The sequence below is a fragment of the Accipiter gentilis genome, chromosome 1 (assembly GCF_929443795.1).
Source record: "Accipiter gentilis chromosome 1, bAccGen1.1, whole genome shotgun sequence".
Lineage (NCBI taxonomy): Eukaryota > Metazoa > Chordata > Aves > Accipitriformes > Accipitridae > Astur > Astur gentilis.
Window position 1 is genome coordinate 6943409 of NC_064880.1, and position 22351 is coordinate 6965759.

The following is a 22351-nucleotide window of genomic DNA, read 5'->3' on the forward strand; positions in this document are numbered from 1 at the left end:
AGACAGCCTTTTTAGGAAGTTCTGATTTTTGCTAGATCATGTAGAGAACACCAGCTGAACAGCCTGCGTTCTGCTAAAGTAAACTGTGCTCTGCTCCTACTCCAGAATCTTTCACTAAGAGCCATTTTAACTTCATATACCAGCTATCTAAGTTTTCTGGTCTTAACTGTGCCCTTACATTCTGCTCTCTAGTTTGAAGAGGGTTTCGTTAATCTTAGGTGAAATTGACCCCTAACCAAATGGCCCATGGTCCCCCAAAACAATGTGGGGGGCCTTCTAGCACTGCAGAGTCAGTACTAAGTATTGCGCTGTACTAAATCTGAACCTCCAAAAATGAAAAGACATTAATTTCCTTCTGATTATCAGCTGGAGTACAGGATACTCAGTATATGGCTAAAGAAAGCAAGGGCTCTGAAGAATGAGAAGACTTCCATTAGTCTGTCAACATGAGGAAACAGCAACTGCTGCTACAGTGATACATTTAATATTCTGATGATTCATACCACCTTGCTGCAAGTGTAGAACATTCCATTCAGCATCAAGCAAACCTCAAGAAATAATGGCTTCTTCATGAAAATCTTTGTTATATTTGTTATCTATTTATATGCCACTGAAGAATTCTTAATTAAATTCCCTTTTGTAACTTCCTGATACAGATGTTCTAGAAATATAGACTAAAAATCCATGCAGAGGTCTATATTCTATATGCAAACTACTGCAATGTTCTGTGACTGAGCTTTCATTGACTTGTACTACCTAGCTTCCCATTACTAGTTCAGGACTTCAAAGTTAGGTTGAACACAACCTACATGTTTTTTGGTAGAATTTATGCGGAAGATGGGATCTTTTCTGCTTTGCAATAAGTCAAACAGCACATGGTCCTAGGGCTGTCTGTAAGCTGAAATGAATGATCAGTATACGTGCTTGCAGAATCAAGGCTCAAGGTCAGGAGACTTCCTATGCATGAGAACACACCAGGAAACAACAGCTCCAAACTTTCACCAGTTGGCCAGGTTTTATTTTTACTCACAGGGAACAACATTCAATATATCAGCACTTGCTTTTAACTTGAAGTCCTTACTCCTGATCACATTCATTCCTTTATAGTTAGTAACAGTAATGTTCCCTTCTGCAGCTTGTCTTTTGAGTCATGAATGTGGCTCCCCCTAACAGACAAGCAGGCACCAGGCTTCCTGTGAGAATGCCAGATGTCACTAAAAAATATCATAAACATACTTGTTCCCTTGTATTTGTGTCTGTGGGGAAGATATACAGCAGTAGTATACTATGAAAGCAATGACTTGATGCATCAACATTTATGATACTTCTAAGCATCAGTACAGCCATTCTTAGAAGAGTTCATCTAGGGCATGTTTTTACTATAAGAAAGAAAATGTCAGAAGAATGAATTCAATAAAAATAGCAACAATTAAGTATGAACCAGAAGAATTATGGAGATCTCAAGTTACTCCTAATTTAAAAAGTGTTCATTTAAAGTTAAATACCAATCAAAACATGCAACAATTGCTTTTAAATGCAATTACTATTTTAAGAGCACCTGCAGTATGCAGGTACTATTCTAAGTATCTTAACCTTGTATTATTTCATTAAAAAGTAAGTACAACCTACACATTAACACCTTCCGTAAAGTTCTCAAACTCAAAAGCACTAATGTGTCATTCACATAAGGATGGCAAGTACTACCTCCGGTTCGGGACAGTGTGATAAACTTGCCAGGGATAATAACCACAGGTAAGGGAAAACCCAGGAATCTTTAAACATTGGTCCTGTTGCAGCTTCATATTAGTTCAAATGAAGTGATGTTCCATTATGTTTTATGGTAACATGATCCTTAAGATTCTTTAATGTAAGATGGCAACAAAGGACACAGGAAAAAAAGGCAACTTACTGAATCTCCCGAGAACCCTTAGGTCAGAAGTATGCTCTGATTGTTTTTGATGAGAAACCATTCTATCTAAAAAGAATTTCTCCTCCACCATCTGAAGTTTTGCAGTGTAGATGCTACTGAACCACTGCAATTTAAAGCTTACATCACAACTGCCCTACACCATGCCTGAAGACATCGTTATGGCTATTTATACACATCTACTTGGTGAAGTATCAGATTAACCATACCCATGCTTTTCCAGACAGTTTTTAACCTGACATATTAATCATACTGAAGTTCGCAGCATTTAGTTTTATTAGACAACTACTGACAGATACAGAGGGTAATAGCGGATATGTAACTTGACACTAGGTGCCATAATGAGAAGTTTGAATTAGTGCTTTGTACATTTTTCACAGCTGCAGTGTGGAGGCATTTACGTATAAATAAACCCAGCATCACACTAGTCATGTGTCTTTGTCCAGGCCTTGTGGATTTAGGCATCGGACCAAACCCACAGCTCCCCCTGCTCTGCAACAAACAGTTGGACTGCAACACAAAGATCCCCATTCAATCATGTAGCTTGTTATGCTCTTCCAGGCTGGAGAAGTCAGATTTTCAGACTCTGGTAAATGCTAAACTGGCAAGTGTCTTAGCAGACAAGGAGTGCTGCACATTCCATGCATTTTCAAGGTTGTGTTCTGTTTCCAGAAAGCAGTTGGCAAGGATGATTGATTGTGAGAGTTCAAAACCAAAACCAAACAGTGCCATCCACAAAAAAAGTGGAAAATGGAAGGAGTAGGCAAAGTTGAGAACTGCAACACATAGTCTTCACTAAAATTTAATTTTAATACACATTTCCAGATTGAGCTAAAACAGAACAATGGACTTGCCCACCTGTGGGGACTATTTCAGATGGTAAGTCACATCAGTATTCAGATAAACTTGCATCAGGGGAAAAAAATTCTTAAAAATGTTTTGTTCTGACAGATTACAAGTTTGTCTCAAAAACCCATTTGTCCAGGGTCAGGCATACAGGAGCTCTAGGTCATCAATCCAGTCTTTTCCTGGTCTACACTTCAGGTTATCATAGAATCATAGTTCTAAAGCGTTCTCTGGGATCTCACAGCACAAATACAAGGATAAGGAACCACTCAATCCATCCTGGGCTGCTCTTGCAGTATTATTCTACTACATAGAAATGCAACATCTTTATTTTTATGTGCAGTCAGAACCCCATGAATCACCACACATTAAACCTTGAAGTTCACTTAAATGGACTTGGATATAGATGAGCTGTTCTTTTCCCCAATTGCCCTTAAAACCTTCTGAAATAGGTTCTTCAAAGGATAAAGAAGGGACCTCCTTACATTAAACCATTCCAAGTTTTATCCAAGTTGAAATAAAGAAACAAGTTTTACTGAAAAAGGAATACTGATGGGGACAGAAGGGTAGAAAAGAGTTGCTCTTCAAAGCACTCAAAGTCAGATCCTCCCTCTACAGCAAATCTGTTGAATCAGTAAGTGTACACATACAGATTCTCCCAAAAAGAATAATTTGATTTTAAGCTTACTTTTTCCTTAACAGACTAGAAATTCAAAAGACATGCCTCAAATCAAGCTCATTAATTTGGTTTAATAAGAACACAACTTTCAAAAAAATAGGCTTTTGAAAAATTTCTAGAGTCTACCACACTTTCTAGCAAAATATACCAATACTTAACTATACTGTCAGAAAGGTTCAGCTTCTCTGTGTATGAGTTACTGAGCTGTGTGCTGGTTCTGTTAGACTAGAGCTGTATTCATTAGCAAACTTCCCCCAATATAGTAACTATAGTCCATTAGGAAGTCAGATGGCTTTGATGATTTCTGCTGAGTATTTTCTGGATTTTGACATGAAGTGTAGGCTACAATCAAATGTATTCTTCCTGTAATATGCCTCATGATTCATATCAGTAACATAGCTTCTCTTTGTGCTTATAGTACATAAAACCCCAGAATGCACTCCTCTACAAATGAAAAACTGCTTTTTAGTCAATAAAGATTGAGTTTGCAGCAAATATTTTTGCACCTCTCCCCTCCCCATTGCTAAATCTGCCTTAGGAAGATTAAAAGGGAAAGAAGGATTTTTTTCATGGCTCATCTTTCTGAAAGCATCATAAATTATAATGCAATTCTATCAAGTAAACTTGAATCTTTTGTGCTCTGCATCTAATTTAGAATTGGACTATTTTGCTTCTGAAATGGTACAGCAACACTGGTATAAGCAATGTTTAGTTTTCCCAACAAAAAGTAATCTAGAAAGAGGATGCACTAGCAGAAAGTAATTGCAACCTTATCTTCCAATGGGAAAGTGAGCACAGAAAGAGTGATATTGATGAAATGCAGCAATAATTCCAATAAGCGCTGGGTAAAAATAGAAGCTCCCTCTGTTTCGTGAGGGGAAAAATGGTAGAAAGAATCTGTCCTATTCTTCAGAGAACCCCTCTTTCTTCTTTCTCCTATGCAGGACAGGAAGCTACTGATGTTTTAAGAAAATTGATTTCTCTGTACTACATAAGCCCTTTAACTGATTTTTCCTACAATAAAACTGCCATCTGGTAAAAACTTAAAGGCAATACTGACCAGCAACTGAGTGAAATCATCGACTAGAAGTGGATGAACCTAAATCCTTATTAAAACACTTCCTCCTTCCCTCTGGAAGGACTCAACATTTTCTAACAAGGCAATTTTAAATGTACTGATGTTTGTCTTAGGAAATTAATACTGTATGCCTCCTGTGAGGTGGGAAGCAACTCCATTTTCTGCTTTTATCAACCATATTATCCTCAAATAACACATTCCTTTGGAGTCCTGTGGATATTTTGCCTCATGACATTTTTGATTCATCCTGTGCAGGAAACAGGGAAGGAATTAGCAGGTTCAGCAGGTGTACTCAAGGGAAAGAGATGGAAGAGCTGACATTGCCTCATTTCCTATCTACCATTTTGCAAAAAAACATAGGATTTGAATAATCAGTAATAGCTGAGCATAGCATAACAGATGCTAGCTTCTTTCTTGAAAGAACATTCTCTCCTGTGCACTTAGGACTGATGCAATTTGCTGAGAAATAAGGGACAGCCATTTGCAGAACTGTCAGTGTTTTCCTGCCTACATCCATGCAAGCTGTTTATACAGAGAGAATTAAGAAAAGTCCACTTCTCACAACTTAGACATAGCTTTAGAAATTGGTGGTAACAGAGATTGACCCAAACCCCAGGCCTTGAAGGTAAGTTGTGTAATAAAACACAGTTTACTTTTTTAACAGTCAGCCTTTGCCTTATTAGTAAAGTAGTGAAAGAATTTACATAGCATAAGTTGCTGCATAAAGTTACCTCTGTGATCCAGAGCTGGACTCAGCCTGAGGAAGCTACTCCTAGCACTAAGATCTAGCTCTTACAAAGAGACAAAATATTAATGACATTATGAAAACACACATTGCTATTAACCACAAACTCACAGGGAGGCAAACCCTGCCATCTGTTCATTTAAACCTAGAAGTGCTAAACTTCAGAAATATTTAACTCACAATTTTGAAGTTACTCCTTGAAAACAGTTTTCCTGATGCATTTTTCTAGCTCATTTTGTCATGATTAATAATTAGCTTACTTCCACATTAAGTATGCTTGATTGACTGAGTGGAAAGTAATAGAAGTATTTGAGGAGGTAAAGCATGCTTGCATTTCACAAAGAAAACTGAGCAAGAACCACAAGAATGACTTAAGATTTGATACACCTGACAAGAAGAAATATATAAAGAAGTACACAAGCAGAATACTAAAGTAAAAGACTCCTCACTGCAGGCTAATAATGCAGATGCACCATGACTGCACTCTCAGTAAATTGTATCCTAGCACCAGCTAGTGGTAAGAATTACTGAAGGCATTTTTACAAGAACAATGAACATGTTCATAATAGAAAAGCTTTGGATTATTATATATTGCCTCCTAGCCATCAAGCCTGATTTTCTTTTTAAAATGCTTCCAAAAAACACAAAGTTACATATTGGTTTCACAGAATACGCCTACACCATCTATACAGCACCTCAAGTGTTTCTGATTGATCTAATTGCTGTAAGTTGGAAGAAACAGTAGTACAACCAATCAGATGCTTTCTCCATACTCAGTGCTACTTTATCCTCAGAGGCAGCTTGTCACTACACAAGTAGTAGGTAGCCAAACAACAGTTAAACACTATTCTTACAATACTTTCCCTTTCAGAGTATTGCCAACATCTTCTCTCAACATAAACTTACTTAAACACAAGAAATATCTAAGTGATTAATTCAGCTAAGAAACTCATGGTCATCCATTTTCTGGACCAAATCCTGTAGTGTTTGAACCAGTTTACAGAGGCAGTCCTGAAACATCTACTCTAGTTTGCAATGGATACCATCCAATGTCAGTTGATAAACTTATCTAAATTTAAATGGACCTTATCTTTATCCTTGTGTCACTGTCGGTGTAATTGACACAGATGAATTTTAGCCAGTTAGTAGGAGTAGTACGCAGGTAATGGCTACGAAAGTCCTACATAACTTACCTGATGGACTGAAGCTCTCAGCAGCTGTCAAGTTCTAGAGAGGGCAATGTTCAAGTGAAGCACGTCTATTCAGTCTTGGATGGAAGTCATCTGTTCTATAAAATGGAGAAAATAAAGTCTCTAGTTCCACAGCCTGTGATCAGGAGGTAGTGAACTAACTTCACTGAGCTGACACCATTACCCTGCCTTATCAGATACCCTGATTACCTTTTTGCTGAAGTTAGTCATATGGGAATTGTGGGAAGGCCACTTGGAGCATACATATGGAAGCCAAATATCTAAGACTAACTAGGTATGACCATACCATCAACTCCATGAAGTGGTCCTGAAAGAGAACCTCTCCATAGTTATAGGAAAAGAAGCACTTACTGGCCAGCAGACGAGGAACTTAACACACAGTGTAACAGTCAAGCAACAAATTCAGATAAGAATGACAAGCAAACCATGAGACATTTATGAGTAGTGTAAAACTCCATTAATAAGCTTGGATACTGCTTTAAGTTGTGAAAAATTAGATTTTTGTAACAAAACCTGCTACAGTGCAAAGATGACTCAGGCCATAGAAAGCAGAAATAAAAATAAGGACTGTAAAGGACCTTGAGGCTAAGTTAGAAAGGATCATTTAAACCAGAAGGAAGTGAAAGAAGCAGGAATACTTAAGTGCTTGAGTTCCAAGAGTCTCATTCCCCAGGACATTTAAAGTACAAGTTATCTTAGCAGCTCAGCCAATTCTTTGTTTTATCTGTCAAAAATGCTCTTTTAGAGAAAAATGGTAATATTACTTAAATTCAGAGCTGTTAAGTAACCAGTAACCCTAGACATTCAACTCTATCAGTCTTTCCCAGAAAAATGAGTAGTTTAAGCCATACCATGTAGCACATTGTCTCCTACATTTATAAGAACAAACTTGAATAGAAAGTTTTGATAATAGCAACCTTATTCCAATTAAGAAAAGAAGAATTGGCCATATTGGTATCACTTGGCTCTAGCTAGTTTCAAGGCCACTTCAGACCCTCTGATGAGAAAAAACCTTTTTTAGAAATATTTTTTCCTGCCATGCCATGGCTCCCTGTCAAAAAGGAACAAAAGAAGTTCCCTGTCTCTAACCACGCAAGAGTCACCTTTTCAGTCACCCTGAATATATTTAGTCAGACATCCAGATTTACAAAAAAGGTTTTGCTAGTATTTGTCTCTGCTGTGTGCTGGTATTATGTGCCTGTGTGTGCTTAGGCACACCCAGGTAACCTAAAACACTAGTTCATTACTTTAGAGAGCACAACAGCAGCAATATTAATATTTTCAGAATACCAAAAAAAATTTCCCATGCTCAGAATTTTAATCAAGTAAAGATTTGTAGGCTTCTCTGACTAACAGAAATAGTGCAAATTAAGTGCAAGTCCACTGGAACACCACCAGGTGGTATATATTCTCAATGCAAATGCAGGGAAAATAAAGATGACTTGTACACACATAGCCAGGTCTACCTTTCTAGTAAGTGACTACACGACATAGCCAACAAAAGCAAAAACTTCCAGGCAAAGAAAATTGACAAGTCTATCTGGCAATAAATGGGGGCAAGAGGGGAACAAAGACCAGCACAGACTATGCTAAAACAAGACAGCTTGTTCCTGTTCAGTGTTATTGAATTATGGGTTCTGGAGAAACAGTATTAACAGCCACAGTGTGCCCCAATACAAGTGAAGAACACTACAAGGAAGTGACTGAATAAGAGTGGTGTAGACAAGGTTGATACTGGAAGCTGTATTTTTGTTGTAACTATGAAAGTTTCTGTCACGTTTCCCTTACAATTAGCCAAAATCTCTCACCTGCCTTTTTAATGCTGCCAGTCTGTTAGCCTCACTGGTTTTGGGTACCTCTGAAAACAAGGAGTGATGTGCCTGCTATAGCATTTCTCACTCTGAGAAGGTTGCATGTTGCAGTAAGCTTCATAAAGACATTTATAATTTAAACGAGCAGCTTGAGAGCCCTAGGATTCATACATGGAAGACTTCTACATCAAGAATAACATGCTAAAATATTTACAAATAATGTGAGTTTCTGCTATTTAATGACTCCAAACTAGCAATATTAATCCCAGGCCAGAGATAAAACAGAATTTTGCTTCTCTACATCCTTTTTCACCTTTTGCAAATAAGCATACAATGACATTCCTAAACTACAAATCCCTTTATCCACATAAGAAACTCCATTTGTGTCAGTACTTTGGTTATCACGGTTGAGATAAACACTAATTATTTCCAGAAAGAAATGTAGCTTTGAACTTTGATCCTGTTGGAGTCTACCATAGCTTTAAAAACATACTGTCCAAACTACACGGATCCTCAGTTTCCTCTCAAATGTTAGTAAGGCCTTACAGCAAAACAGGAGCAAGTCTCATCCAAGTTTCCCTTTGGTGGTGTTCTGTTTGAAGTGAAGTATTGAAATAACACCTAACATTCTATCTGGGAAAAGCAGCAGTTATTAATGAAAGAAATGAATACATTTGATTCAGAAGGACATATGTCAGATTCAACTACCTCACACAGCTCTTGCATTTCTTTAAAAGAAAGGGTATTAAATACCAGTGTCTTCCTGGTCCACCTTTCACTTTTAAGAGCTATATATTAACTGAATCACAGCAGGAGCACAGAAAAGTGTAAGTTATTTGGAACTTAGATAATCAACGAGAAAACAGGGGAAAAACGTACTTGATTACAAGATTATGGGTCTCACTACATTAGCAGCATATGGAAAAAAATTGTACTGAAGGTACGGAGGTTATTTTACTCACACTCAAAGCATGCAGACTAAATATATAAAACCTGGTTAAGTGACAGATAGTTGGAAAACAACAGTGTCTACTCAAGCAAAGCACAGCTGCTTAAGAGTAAGAATGATGGGGTAAACCAAAAATACACAGGCTGGGAAACTACCAGTGAGGCCCCTAAGGTAGAATAATTGGAATCCCTGTAGTTCCATATATGGAATACTGAGCTGAGAAATCATGCCTTATGCCTCAAGTTTCTCCAAATCTTCAAGTCTACTTTCACAGAGAAAGTGAAAGTTTGTGTTTGTGGATACCACATTACTCCATATTTTTGTGTCTCAAAAGGCAGCAGACATTTGTGAAGATGATGTAGAATTTAATCCATTACAAGTCACTGTATGAACAATACAAGGATTCTACAAAGCAATTTTACTGCCTCTTGTCTAGCCTCTTTTGGTTTAATGAGTCCCACTGACACCTAAAGAGATCAGTATTACTATTGGACAGCTTAACAACAACACTCAAGTTATTTCAAGCAATTCCAAAGCAAAGTGTGTGTTTTTAAAGTGATTGCTTATCACACAAAACTAACATGTTATTATTCAAGGATACCCTTGTAACAGATTCACCAATCATTTGACGCAGGCACTGTTATATTTGCAGTATTGCTTATTTGCACCCCTTGTGTGTTTGTTTATTCTATTTTGTACAGTAGAAGCTCCTGTACTAACTTTGTCAAGTTAGTACTTACTATTACATCCACAAGCTAGCATTCATCACAGGCATTCCCATCTTTATCCTAAGGAGATCTAAAGCATAGACAATTGGCTTGTTGTCATAGATATTTTTATTACTAATTCATTATTGTGATGGAGAGGCTGAGTTGTGGGTAGACAGACTCAGTGCAGTATTTAGGAAGTTTTTGATAAGATTTCTAGCACACAGAAGTACCCTACCTCTTTCCTCTCACTTTTCTTTCATGCTTTTATCTTTTTGCCATCTTACTTCTATCATTCTGAATTTTGGAAAGAAAAAGAATCTACTGTAGGACAAATAGAAATGCTATACTATGCAATACTAAATGAGAACCTTTTACTATATATATATACACAGTAGTGATGTTTACAGTTTAAAAGAAAGTTTCTTGGTCAGAAATGATTTCTTAAACGCACTGAGTATCCTTTTATTCTTTGAGAGGTCCTGGGGGAATGTTTCAAACTAAAAATTACAAATATCAAGCCTAGAAGAAACTGTGCACCCATTTGTATAATAATGGAAACAGAGAGGATACAGGTACAACAGCATGTTTACTACCAAATAGCTGACACAGTTGAGTAAATGGTTTAGGAATACCTATAGAAAGGCCAGGACTACACACAGCTCATCCCAATAATACTATTGCAACAGTTAGTTACCAAAATTACTGATAAACTGAGAGCACCAGAGAAGTTTCCCCCCGACCCCCCGCTTTTTACAGTCATATATGTAATATGCTTATGACAGCTACATTTCATACAGTTATCTAAAGAATATTACTGTTCTCTACTCTGAGGACTTTGACTGGAAAAAAAATGAACTAGCACTTCTTTAAAACACGTGCAAGTTCCTTAATTGGTAGATAAAATAATAAATGCAAATCAATCTAAAAGCCTATCATGTCTTAGAGAATAATTAGCAAACTTTTCAACATTTAGAGTCTTTGTTTTTACTTACTGTTATAGTTAAAGCATCAGACTTCAAAATAAAAATTGGAATAATACAGTTTGTCTTCACATTCAAAATTCTTCTAACGTTTATGACATAAAACTTCTAAGAAACTATGAACTTTAACACAAACTTTTTGGAAAATATTAGCTTTTGTTATTATAAAGCTATAACCTTGTATTAGTAGCAATTACATACAGAAAAGTAAGTTGGAACTAGCTACCTGAGAAAAGACTGTTTCTACTTAGTTCAGAGCTCCAGCTTTTCAAGAGTCCCTCCTTCACCTAAAGTATAATAGAGTACAACAAAAAATAGTTAATAGAACACGTAGTAAATGTTAAAAGCAACACAGAGTTATATAGTCTTCATAAGTAATTATACAGCTATAAAGATTTTCATATTGGTTTAGCATTATATTTCTACACAAGAAGAAATAAAATTATGTCTTTGAGCAAGTATAAACAATTCAAGGTTTAAAAGCCATCCATTAAAAAAAAACTGTTCAAGAATAAACATTTAATACTATAATATATAAAAAAAATTTAAAAATCTTCAATTAATCCAAGTATAAACCAAGAAAATAATCACTGCTATACAACATTCCTATTCTATCGCTACAAAAAGCCAAGGCCAAGCAAAATCTGTAAGAAAGTAAAAAAAAAAAAAACCAGTAAAAGAAAGACAACCAGCCTCACTGAAAATAAACTCATCTTCACACTCCAGCCCTCAACCTAAAATTACTAGTCTTCCAACATGAACTTTTAAAGTGACATCTACCAATCAGTAGCAGGGTGAGTCTTCAAATTAAGCCTCTGAAGAACCAACACAGCCTTGACCAGGAAGGAATAGAGAAGTAGTATCAATATCTGATCAAAAGCCTTTACTCCTTTCAACCTTCAACAAGTGAGTAAACATTAGTTCTATAGTAATTAAGTTATAAAAGCCAAAGAAAATTAATCAACTCAAAGAAAGTGTTTAAAATATCAACATTTTGTAGTTAGCACTGTAAGTTTGTGCGTTGGCTTGTTGATACCTACCCTGCCTAGCTTACAACCTCAATACTTCTAGAATACAGTGGACAAAAAGAAGGACGAAAGTAATAGCCTAACTTATTTCTTGAAAGGGCTGTGTTTTGAGCTTTTTTGGAACTTTTTCGGAACTTTTTCTAGACCTATAAATATGTTGAGGAAAGTAATAATTTGTATTATTTGTCATCCTTATACTTAACATTAAAGGTAGAAAGGTTTGTACTCTAGTTGATATGGTGTGTATTTTGTTCTATGTTTTTGTTTTCTCTGTTATAGGTATAAGGCTCTAACCTGTCAAATGTTAGCCTTGACTTTTCTTAAAATAACCCCAAAACTTACAGAGGTGTAATTACTCTAGCTTACTTACAAAATGAAATGTTAATACAGCCAAATTAGAACTAAATTAATTTAGCCTAATAAGTTAAATTAGTTTAAACATATTTATATAAGGATTTGTTACTACTAAAATTAGAGGTTTCAAAGCTGATTTTGGTATATTTAAGCAACATTTAAAAATATAAACATATCCTGCATATTCCAGGTGGGAAGATCACTGCGTCCTGTTATTTTTCAGTCTGCTGTTGCTCGGTAAAGTTAAGCATTACCACAGAGGCATTCAAATTTTCTGGCTTCAGAGCATGCATCTTCTTTACGCTTGAAAAGTTATCTTTGTAGCTATGTTTGTTGGAAATACATTGGATTGTTTTAAAAAGCTTCAGTTTGACAAGAGTTGGTAGCTGGGTGATTTGCTTGGCTACTTGCTAAGGAAACCTTCCAGCTTTGTGGAATGGGACTCCTCTATCCTGGTACTGGACGAGCACTTTGTGTGTCCAGGCTTATCGACAGTTTTAACGTTACTCCTTGATGTACATGCAAAATGAATGTGAAAATAAAATAATTAAAAAAACTTAAAATATTTTTTGAACTTTAGACCTCTAATCTGTAACTGTATTAATGCCTCCCATCTCCATGGGTTTAAGTCAGGGGGTTTTACTCTGGAAAAATGGCAAAATCTTAACTTTTCCATGTAAAAAAAATAGTCCTAGCCCAGGAGGATTACATCTCTTTTGAGAGTATTATGAATACAAAATTGAAGTGAAAGAGATAATGATTTTGCTTTTCTAATTAGGGAGACACTCTTATGCCCTGCAATACGAATATGAACATCTCCCAGGAGGTGACTGTGGCTTTTTTTTTTTTTTTCCCCTCTCGCGTACTTCCTCAGAAATTACAGTGAGAAAAAATTCTTTTACTCGGGACAGCACAATGTATGTGCAGCAAAAATGGGTCTCAGCCTGTCAGAGCGCTAGCCCAAAGAAACCGCCCGCGCCGCCTCAGGGGTGAGGATCTTTCCACACATCACCTCCAGTTACTCAAATAACTTCCCCTCAGCCACTGAGGGTTTTTTTTTTTATTTTCGTTTTCAGTCAGAGGCGAGACCACCACCTCCCTGCAGAGCTGCATTACTACGAAAGGAAGAAAAACAGACCAAAAAAAAAAAGGGGGGGGGGGGAGAGAACCTGCTCTTCTCCACAGCTCATTGTCTGGGATGAGGGTGGTGGCTGGAGGCCGCGGTGCGGAGGCCGGCTCCGGCAGGTGGGATGAGCTGAGGCGGTTTCGGGGAAATACTGGGGGGGGGGGGGAAACGGCGGCGGGGAGGTGGGGGGGGGGCAGAGGGGAGGTGGGGGGGACAGCGGGGGCCGGCCCCGCTCCGGAGGGGGTCCCGCGGCGGGGGGACCTGCCCGCTGGCCTCCCCCCAACGTCACTTCCGAGGCTGGAGACAAAATGGCGCCCGGATGGTGCCGGAGCTGAGGCCGCTCCGCGCCGCTTCGAGCCGGGCCGCAGGCGGCGGCAGCGGCGCAGGTGAGAGGGAGGTGGCGGGGGCCCGTCGCGATGCCCGCGGGCGCCGCCGCGCCGGAGGGCGGGACGGGGCGTGGGGGCGGTGGGCAGAGCCAGCGGCGCGGCGCCGGGGGCGCGGCTGGGAGGGGGCCCGGCGCGGGAGGAGGGACGGCGGTGGCGGCGGCGGCCCGGCCCGCCGAGGAGCCTCCTTCGGGGAGGTGGAGCCGCCCCGGGGGGGAGCCCGGAGGAAGGTGGCGGCCGGGGGCGAGGCAGCGGGGTGGGCGTGCGGGCAGCGGCTGCAGGTGCGAGGAGTGACTGTGGGACTTGGTGCCCCGCGGGAGCTGGATGCGGGAGAGCTTCATGGAGAGAGGGGGTCCAGGGAGCGAAAGGAGGAGGATGGCGGCAGAGGCCGTTTTGGAAGAAGGTTGCTCCATCACCTGGGCTGCTTTTTCAGGCTTTTTTTTCTTGAAAATGCTGCCTCGGAGGTGTCAGCTGGCAGAGCGGCGCTCTATAACCGCTGCCAGCCTGACGTTGCGAGACAACTGTTGTCTTCCAAACGGTTCGTAATACTCAGTCTTCGAAAGTTTTGGCAATTCGCATGCCTTAAAGCTCGCTGCAGATGAAGTGTCTGCCAAGTTGAGTGAGCGGGGCCTTGGAGAAATTAATTTCAGACTTGGTTTCCTCACTGGAAATGTTCTTCCTAGGACGTGTCATGTAAATCCGAGATTTCTTTCTGATGGTGCAGTGGTACCGTGGGGAAGAATGTTTGGGGTGAGAGAGAAGATTTTCATGTAAGACATTTAAGACAGATCACAAGTAGTATCTTTGAGTACTTTTTATATTTGAAGCCAGAGCAGCATGTGGAGCGTTGCTGATAACAATCCCACGAGCAGGTAGCTGAAGTCTTCAGTAGAGTTTCTAGTGGTTTCCAATTCATAATGAGGCTGCCAAATTTCCATTTTGAAATAGTAAAGAAGACTTTAAATTGTTTGCAACTGTTGAAGAAGGAAGGGAAGGTTATGTGGCTGCACCTGCTATCTGATCGCTCAGTGGCAAGAGAAATATTTTTCTTATTTTACATTTGAGTAATCAACAGTGGACAGCTCTTGAAAACAACAGGACTGCTTGCATTTCTGATGCCACTCCAGTTTGCTGTTCCCGCTCTATGCTCTTGACTTCGGGCATGTTATTTGGATGCAAAGTCTTTTTTAAAGTTTATTCACACATACTAAGTTGATTAGGAGAACTGCAGATGCATAGCAGTGTGGTATATAATTGTTTTGCTGTTGTCTTTTGACACTTGCCACATTTTAATAAAGATGATGTGGATGTTAAGAATTCAAGTATGCTTTCCTTGGTATAGACAGAGAGGCCTCCAGCTCTTCGAACTGTTGAAACGCACGATGGTGAATCAGTGATAGCATTGGCACTCTTCAGTTAGAGAACCCCATTGTCGATAGATGTGGGGGAGTGACTTTTAAGACACAAAAGGACTATTGGACTTGTAGAGACAACAGTCAGAACCCTGTACTAGTACCTGTTGGTTTTTAAGCATATAGCTCCCAGGATTTGTTAGGGCAGAAGTATCTCAACAGCCTGTCTGCCCCGGCATAGACCAAAAAATAAGGCCAAGTTTCACTTATAGTGGAACCCTAGTTATGTTAAATAAAAGGCAAATTATCACTTTGGATAAAATATCTTAGGTAGAAATGCCATGATGAGTATGGTGTTTGGAGATTCCTGAATTGATGCCTCTTTAGTGTAGGTATGGGGATCCAAAGAACAGCCTTCTTCTCAAGTAGCATGGAAGATGGGGGAAGGATGCTGAAGTACTTATGTTCGTTTGTATAACCCATCCTTATTTTTCTTCATGAATGTTTGCTTGAAAATGGAAGTAAAACAGAAGGTCAGAGCAAACTACTATTTTTCATAAAAACTAAAATAGCTCTTGAAGTCCATCCTCCAGTGCAGTAATGTCCCCACTTAACTGTTTTACATAAAAGCCTTGATCCTTAGGGGTAAACAAGTGATGGTATATAAAAAGGAGATCTGAATATTGTTGCTTACTAGGTGGCTGTCTGTTGAAAATAGAATTTCAGAGAGATTTAGAGATGACTAGTGTGGTAATGTATTTGTGTATCATTGGTAACCAGTTGATAGTTTATTTGCAGTGTGCTTGCAAGACCTTTGAATGAAGATCTCGGCCAGAAGAAAAAATTAGTCTATGGCTTATAGCAATAGCACAGTACCTTGATCATCATGAGTTATTTGCTTACTGGTGGAGATTGGAGACTGCTACTTGTATGTTTTTTAGCAGGGATTTATAAACAGCTGGGGTTCATAAACTCGTGTGTTGGGTATCTGCATTGGCATACCTTTTTAAAGGACTGCAATATATTTGATGTTGAACTTGTTAGCATGTGAAAAGGCAGCTATGATCCTTATACTTAATGACTCCCCTCAATGAAGTAATTTCTTTTACCAGTGTGTTTTTGATCTGATTGTATTCTTAGCTGAAAAATATTTCTTCTCTGCCTCTACATAAAACATGCCTGTAGACAAAAGTGGTGGGAGGCTGAGTCCTGTTTTGTAAAAAGAAATGACTGAAATGGACTGCTTCACTTAGTAGTAAATTAGCAATGTACTTGTCTGAGAAAATTTTCATTTGAATTTACTGTCTTTGCAAGTAGAATAAAAAGTGTACTTCTGTCTGAGGATTGGAATGGTATTTCTGTATATTTGCAGTTGTTAGAGACTTGTTATTTTCTGTTGACTTCTCTTGACTAGTTGCTGTGTAATTAATAAACACGGGTTTTACTTTTGTGTTGGTGATTTCTTGGCTTATTTTCTTGGTTATCTGAATAAACCTTTCTAAGGTATAAGAGTTTACTTGGTTACATGGCACTAAGCAAAGTCTTTTTTCTTAATGGACAATAGCTAATAGATTTTAGTGTTTGTTGTTTGCCCATTTTTTCTCCACTCTTATTCTGGCAGTCTTGAGTAACTGAAAATGTCTTTGCAATTAAGTGCCCATAGGTAGTGATTCTTGTTTCTATCAAATACATGTTTTAATCTTTCAGAGCTAACATGAACTTAATTTTTTTTTCAAGCCTTGTTTCACTTAATACATTGAAAACTTGTGGATTAGAGTATTTCAGATGTAAATGTCCTGATGTGTGTTAAAAAAAAAAATAAAAAAAAAAAAAATCACATGCTGTAACTAAAAACTGAAACAAAGAAAATGAGCCCTGCAGTATCCCAGCCTGAACCCCTGGTCATTAGGAAAGCAGTGTTGAGACTTTCAAGTTTTGTTCCTGGTTCTGTAATGAACATGTTTTTACTGGAGCAGTGACGTAATGCATGTTCCATTTTCAGCTTCCAAAATAGGATTGATACTCTTACGCCTGGTTTTTCCTTTCTCTGAATTGGAAGCAACATTCTCTTTCAAAGTGCTTTTTGATTCTGGGATTTTTTTTAACACCACCCCCCCCCCCCCCAAATGATAAATATGGCTTTTAAAATCAGAAGATAGCTATTTAGTAAAACCTAGGAATGCTTACTAGAAGTACCATCTGATTTAGTTTGAAAAAGATGATCTGTAATGTTGGTTTTGTATAAAATTACTTGCTCTTGTTTGCAAACTTTATTCCCAGCAATTTATATTTTTTGTAAGGGAATATTTAAAATTCTTAAGTATAGAATTCAGAAATAAGGCTAAAATGTTTTTTGTTTCAAGTGTTTTGTTTGAGAGTGACCACAATATTCCTTAAATACAAATGCCTTATACATTCTTATCTAAATAAATATACTGTCTTGAGAAAGTGCCTGGTATTTTTGTACTCATGAGATACAGTAGTAGGTAGTGTTTTGAAAGAAGTATGACTTGGCAATGTTTTCTGGAAATTAATTTAAAAAATTCAGCTTACTGTATTGGTGAGTATGCTTCATTTTTGGCATAGAACCTTTACTTATCTTTTCTTAGGGACTTCAGTGAATCTTCAGAGTTTACTGTGGTGGGTGTTATTAACAATATTCAGGTCTTTGATAGATAACAGGTATATGTCGCTGTTGAGCTTGGAGGAAAGGTTGAATTGAAATCGTTACCACCTCTATTTCATGGAGTTGCTGACGTGACTTTTTCAAAGTACTAACACAGTTGTAGACTATTGCTAACTTTAAACCTGATTTAATATGGTCATCATCCCTTCTTTAAACTTAATATATCACAATTCCCCTGATGAAAAGTCAGAGCAGTATAATTTTCTTTGGGGCTTTCCTGGAAAAATCTTGCATTGGACTTGACTGTATGGGTAGCTAAGAAGTCATTAGTGTATGAAGTGAAAGCTTGTTTCTGCTTGCAGTGTCGAGTAAATACCCTGTTGGTAGCCGTTGATCATATGGGGAACTAATATTTTTGCAGCAGTTGTAGAATTGTTTCATATTTTCTTGTTTTTGTTGAACTTTGTGTACTAGAAGTTAAACCCCAAATTTAGTGTTCCGAGAAACTTTGTCTTCATTTAGGTAGGAAGAAAACTAGTGACTGTACGTAAATCTGTATACACTCTTAATTTTTTTTTTTTTTAGGGCAATTAATCTTGCTTTCCACATAGTTGAGTTAATTGTTAACAAAATAGGTAACATGGAGGAAAAAGTGGGGAAATATTTTCAGGCATTTTTTCAGTTAGAGAGCTCATACATGTAACTTGCCAGAACTGCAGGTATAAAATTTTAAGGTGAAGTGTGTGTTTTAAATTAATAGCTTTATAAACACTTCTTGAAGCTTTTGGTTTACTGGAGCTTAATTTCTCATCTAACTGTATTTTACGGTCAACTGGTTCCTTGGGTAACTTGTAGCTGAAAGAGTTGAGTAACGCAGTCTGTTAGGAATCTACCAAAACTGTGTTATGCGGATGTTTAAATACATCAGTATGTTAAGACCTGTCAGCTTCTCCCGAGAAATACCACTGAGAGGTCTGGATATAACCGGTTCTATAAAAGCTGAATAAAGCATTTATAAAATTTGTAAAAATACCAAGCTTATTTTTTGTTTTGAAAATTCTTTGAAAACGATATTTATTCTAAGCAAAATAGTTTTGAATTGGTATATGAAATACAAGAAAAGTGTATTTTTACTGCTCAAATAAAGTAAAAAAGAAAGTTTTTGACTGCTTTTCAAATTTTTGACTAATCCATTTAACAACTCGGGTAAGAAAGCTTAGCTTAGAGGAAATGTTCAGCTTGATAGGACTTTTCCTTTAGCATTGTGCCCTTCAACCCATCACTTAATGGGTATTTACTTGTCTCTTGAATTCTTTACCTTTAGTGGCTGAGTAGTGATGATGTTGAATGTTTGCTTCTGTAAGTGCTTGAAATCCTTATTGTCTTTACATATCTAGAGCTCTGGGTTAAATGCCTTCCTCTTTTATTCAGTGTTGAAAATGGTATATGTGCTTCAGATGACTGTCATTTACCACAGTGTAACATACGTGCACTTACAGTAGGTTTTCTAAGTCACTTTCTAGAACCATGATAGAAAATGGATATGTGAACAGTTATGCCCTTGCCATTGAGGGACTGATAATCTTCAGTGGGAGGGAGGAGAAAAGGTAGAAATAGGCAGCTGGAGACAATGACCACTTAAACTCCTGTCCTACAGCTCTAGTAGCTCATCAGTCTGTGCTCTAAAATCCTGTCAATAAAAGGTTCTTGTTTTTGTTGTCTTTACGTGAGTAATCGTTTTTTGTTTTGTGGCCAAGTATAGAAAAACATGACATTTGTTACTAAAAATAAGTTGTTTTTCACACTAGGAAATGTTTTGATGCCTCTCTTGCTATCCAAAATGTTTCATTTATAAATTGACATTGTGTGGGTATTGTCCCAATGAACAATGAATAAGAGCACTGGATTCTTCTGTGTTATTCAGGCCTCATCTCAAGTACAGTTTATACTGACTCCAATTTTTGCTTTTTCTTTAATCAGCATATCCGTGTGCTGAGCGACTTTCAGCAGAAGTCTGTGGATCAAATTTCAGAAACCATTTGCCTAAAGCATTTGTGTAAAAATGTGTGAAGTAGAAATCATATTTGTCAGGAGGGAAAATGAGTTAAGATATCAAGGCTGAGGGAAGTAAAGGGTATGTGGAATCTGTGTGAGAAACAACTGTGTGCTAATACATGAGAAACGTAGCGCTGAAGGGATGTTATTGTCATGGCAAGATTTAGCAATCTCAGGAGTGACTGTAACTAGTAATGAAACCTGTGGAGCATTCCCTACTTGTTCAGTAGTTTCTTGGTGTTGGCTATGTTCTCTGTCAGTGCTAGGGAAATTTTTAGGAAATCAAAAGCTTGGGATGTATCATTCATAGGAATTGATTTGTATTTGACAGATACACTGAAATAAGTTAAAGTTGTAACAGTACGTTCCAGAAAGAGTGGTTTTCTTCAGACGTTTAAAAGCTGTTCAGATGAAGCTCCTTATCCCGTAACTGGTCTTTGCTGGCAAACTGTAAATCCCGCAGAACCAGCTGCAAAACTGGAACTGAAATACAGATGTTTCAGCTCTTTGTTTAAATGCTCTCGTAGTATAGAAATATCAGGACAAAAGGAGGTAATCCTGGAAGAGCTGTATAACAGAAATATGCTTTTCAAGGAAGTTTTTCCTTTTCTTATTAATTTCTTAAGCAATGCAACATTTGTATGATGCTTGGCAGTATTTTCACTGTTATGCAGCATTAAGATTTCTTAGAGTGCAAAGATGTGAAGGATTATATGAAATTTATTTGGAGTATTTGTTTGGAGTGTATTTTGCTTGAATGTATTTTAAATTAAATGTTAGTATTTATACAAACTACTTAGTAAAAAATTAGTTAATCATTGTTATAATAAGAAAACTAAAGATAGGGAAGAAATAGCAGTACTTGATTAAAGTGCTTTAAGTGATCCGGTACCAGTTAACCTCTGAAAAAGGGCAGTGTTCATTTATTGAAAATTCTGTATGATACCAGGAAGGATAGTGTTTCCAGCATAACTTGCAGTAATGCTTTTTTGTATATATTTAAAAAAAAAAAAAAAAAAAAAAGGAAGTGAGTTGATGTACTAGACTCTTAGATTTGGCATCATTCTGATTAGTTTTGTCATGAGTTTCCAAATTTGGTGTCTACCTGAACTAGGAATTTCTGTTGGAAACCTTTTGAAAACTTAGGCTTCTGTTAAACAAGAATGCCAAATGTGTTAGTGTAATAAAATACCTTAATAAAAGGCTCAATTTTAAGGAGGAGTTTCCTATTTCCAATATGGGAGAGTAGAGACTCAGACGCATGCATTTTGTGAATTTGAAAACCACTTAAGGTCTTCCATAATGCTTTGATACTAAATTCTAAAGAGATCTCACTCCTAAAGTTCTTAAAAGTGCTCAATCTTGAACAAGCTAACGTGTTTTTAAAAACAAATGAAACAATTCTACTTGAGCACGTTTCTGTTGCATCATCATTTAAAACTGTCAGAAAGATTAATGGCAGATATCTGTCCTGAGATTATTCATATACATTTGAGCTATAATAACAAAAATACAGCTTGGAGCAGATTTTTTTTATAAAGCGATATGCTCCTTTGTAACAAATGCTTTAGGAAGAGAAACTACAGGTCTGTGTGTACTTTCAATTCAATGTAAATTTGTAGGTAGGTACGTGTTACAATTGTCTGTTTTTCTTTTTAGGGCTCATGTAATCAAAGGAGTTTCTTTGTTGTGTGTATCTTTTCAGAACACAACAGGAATTCAAAATGAATCAGGTGAGTATAAATGTAAGACTTTATCAAAATACTTAGATGTTAGAATAGTTAATCATTAATAAGAAAAGTAAATAATCCACTAAAAAAGAAATGTTCTTTAAAATCTTCAGTGTCATTAAATTTCATAATCCTCCTTTCCACAATGTTTATGCTTGTGAGATTTATTTTATTTCATGGATTTAAGTTTTTTGTGTATGAATTCCCTTTAGCAGCATGTAAGTTATTACCGTTGGCACTTCTTATGAGAACACCTCTCCAGGAAAATCTATTTCATCCTGAGGCTTTTGGTAATAATTCAGCTCCTTATAAAAATGGCTTGAAAATTGAAGGATTCAATTTTTTGTAAAACCTTTTTTAACCACTTTACCATTTTGAATGTGCGGTGAACAATCTGTCACAGAAATTCATTGATCAGGAAGTTTCACACATTTCTTGGACCCTAAGCATTTCCCCTATAATGAAGTGAAAAGATGGGGAAAACACATTTCTTTTGTGATGTAGTACTCCACAACGTGGATGCAAGAATATCCCGACTGGAGGGTGTTGTTTGAATCGGTGCCAAATGTACATGATTTTATTTTGTGTTTGTCTATCCAAGTAGGAATTATACATCTGTTTGTCTATCAGGCACAATTGTATTACTTAAAGATACTTACAGAAAAAGTACATGTTGCCTTAAATTTTTCTTATAAGTACTTCTCTCTTTGGATGATCGTACAAAGTCCTTTTGGCATGGGAATGTGAACATAAGATATTAA

General features: G+C 37.4%; 1 protein-coding gene across 3 annotated transcripts in view; it reads left to right on the top strand.

Annotated features, from left to right (window-relative positions):
* Positions 1-13741: 13741 nt before the first annotated feature.
* Positions 13742-22351, top strand: part of PRDM2 (PR/SET domain 2) — a 74105-nt gene continuing 65495 nt past the window's right edge. For 2 of the 3 annotated variants that reach the window (XM_049833898.1, XM_049834065.1), the window contains exons 1-2: positions 13742-13830; positions 21520-21593. In XM_049833898.1, the coding sequence (XP_049689855.1) occupies positions 21585-21593 (9 nt within the window). In that variant the 5' untranslated portion in view covers positions 13742-13830; positions 21520-21584. The remainder of the gene's footprint in view (positions 13831-21519; positions 21594-22351) is intronic. The other variant, XM_049833986.1, reaches the window with a different exon arrangement.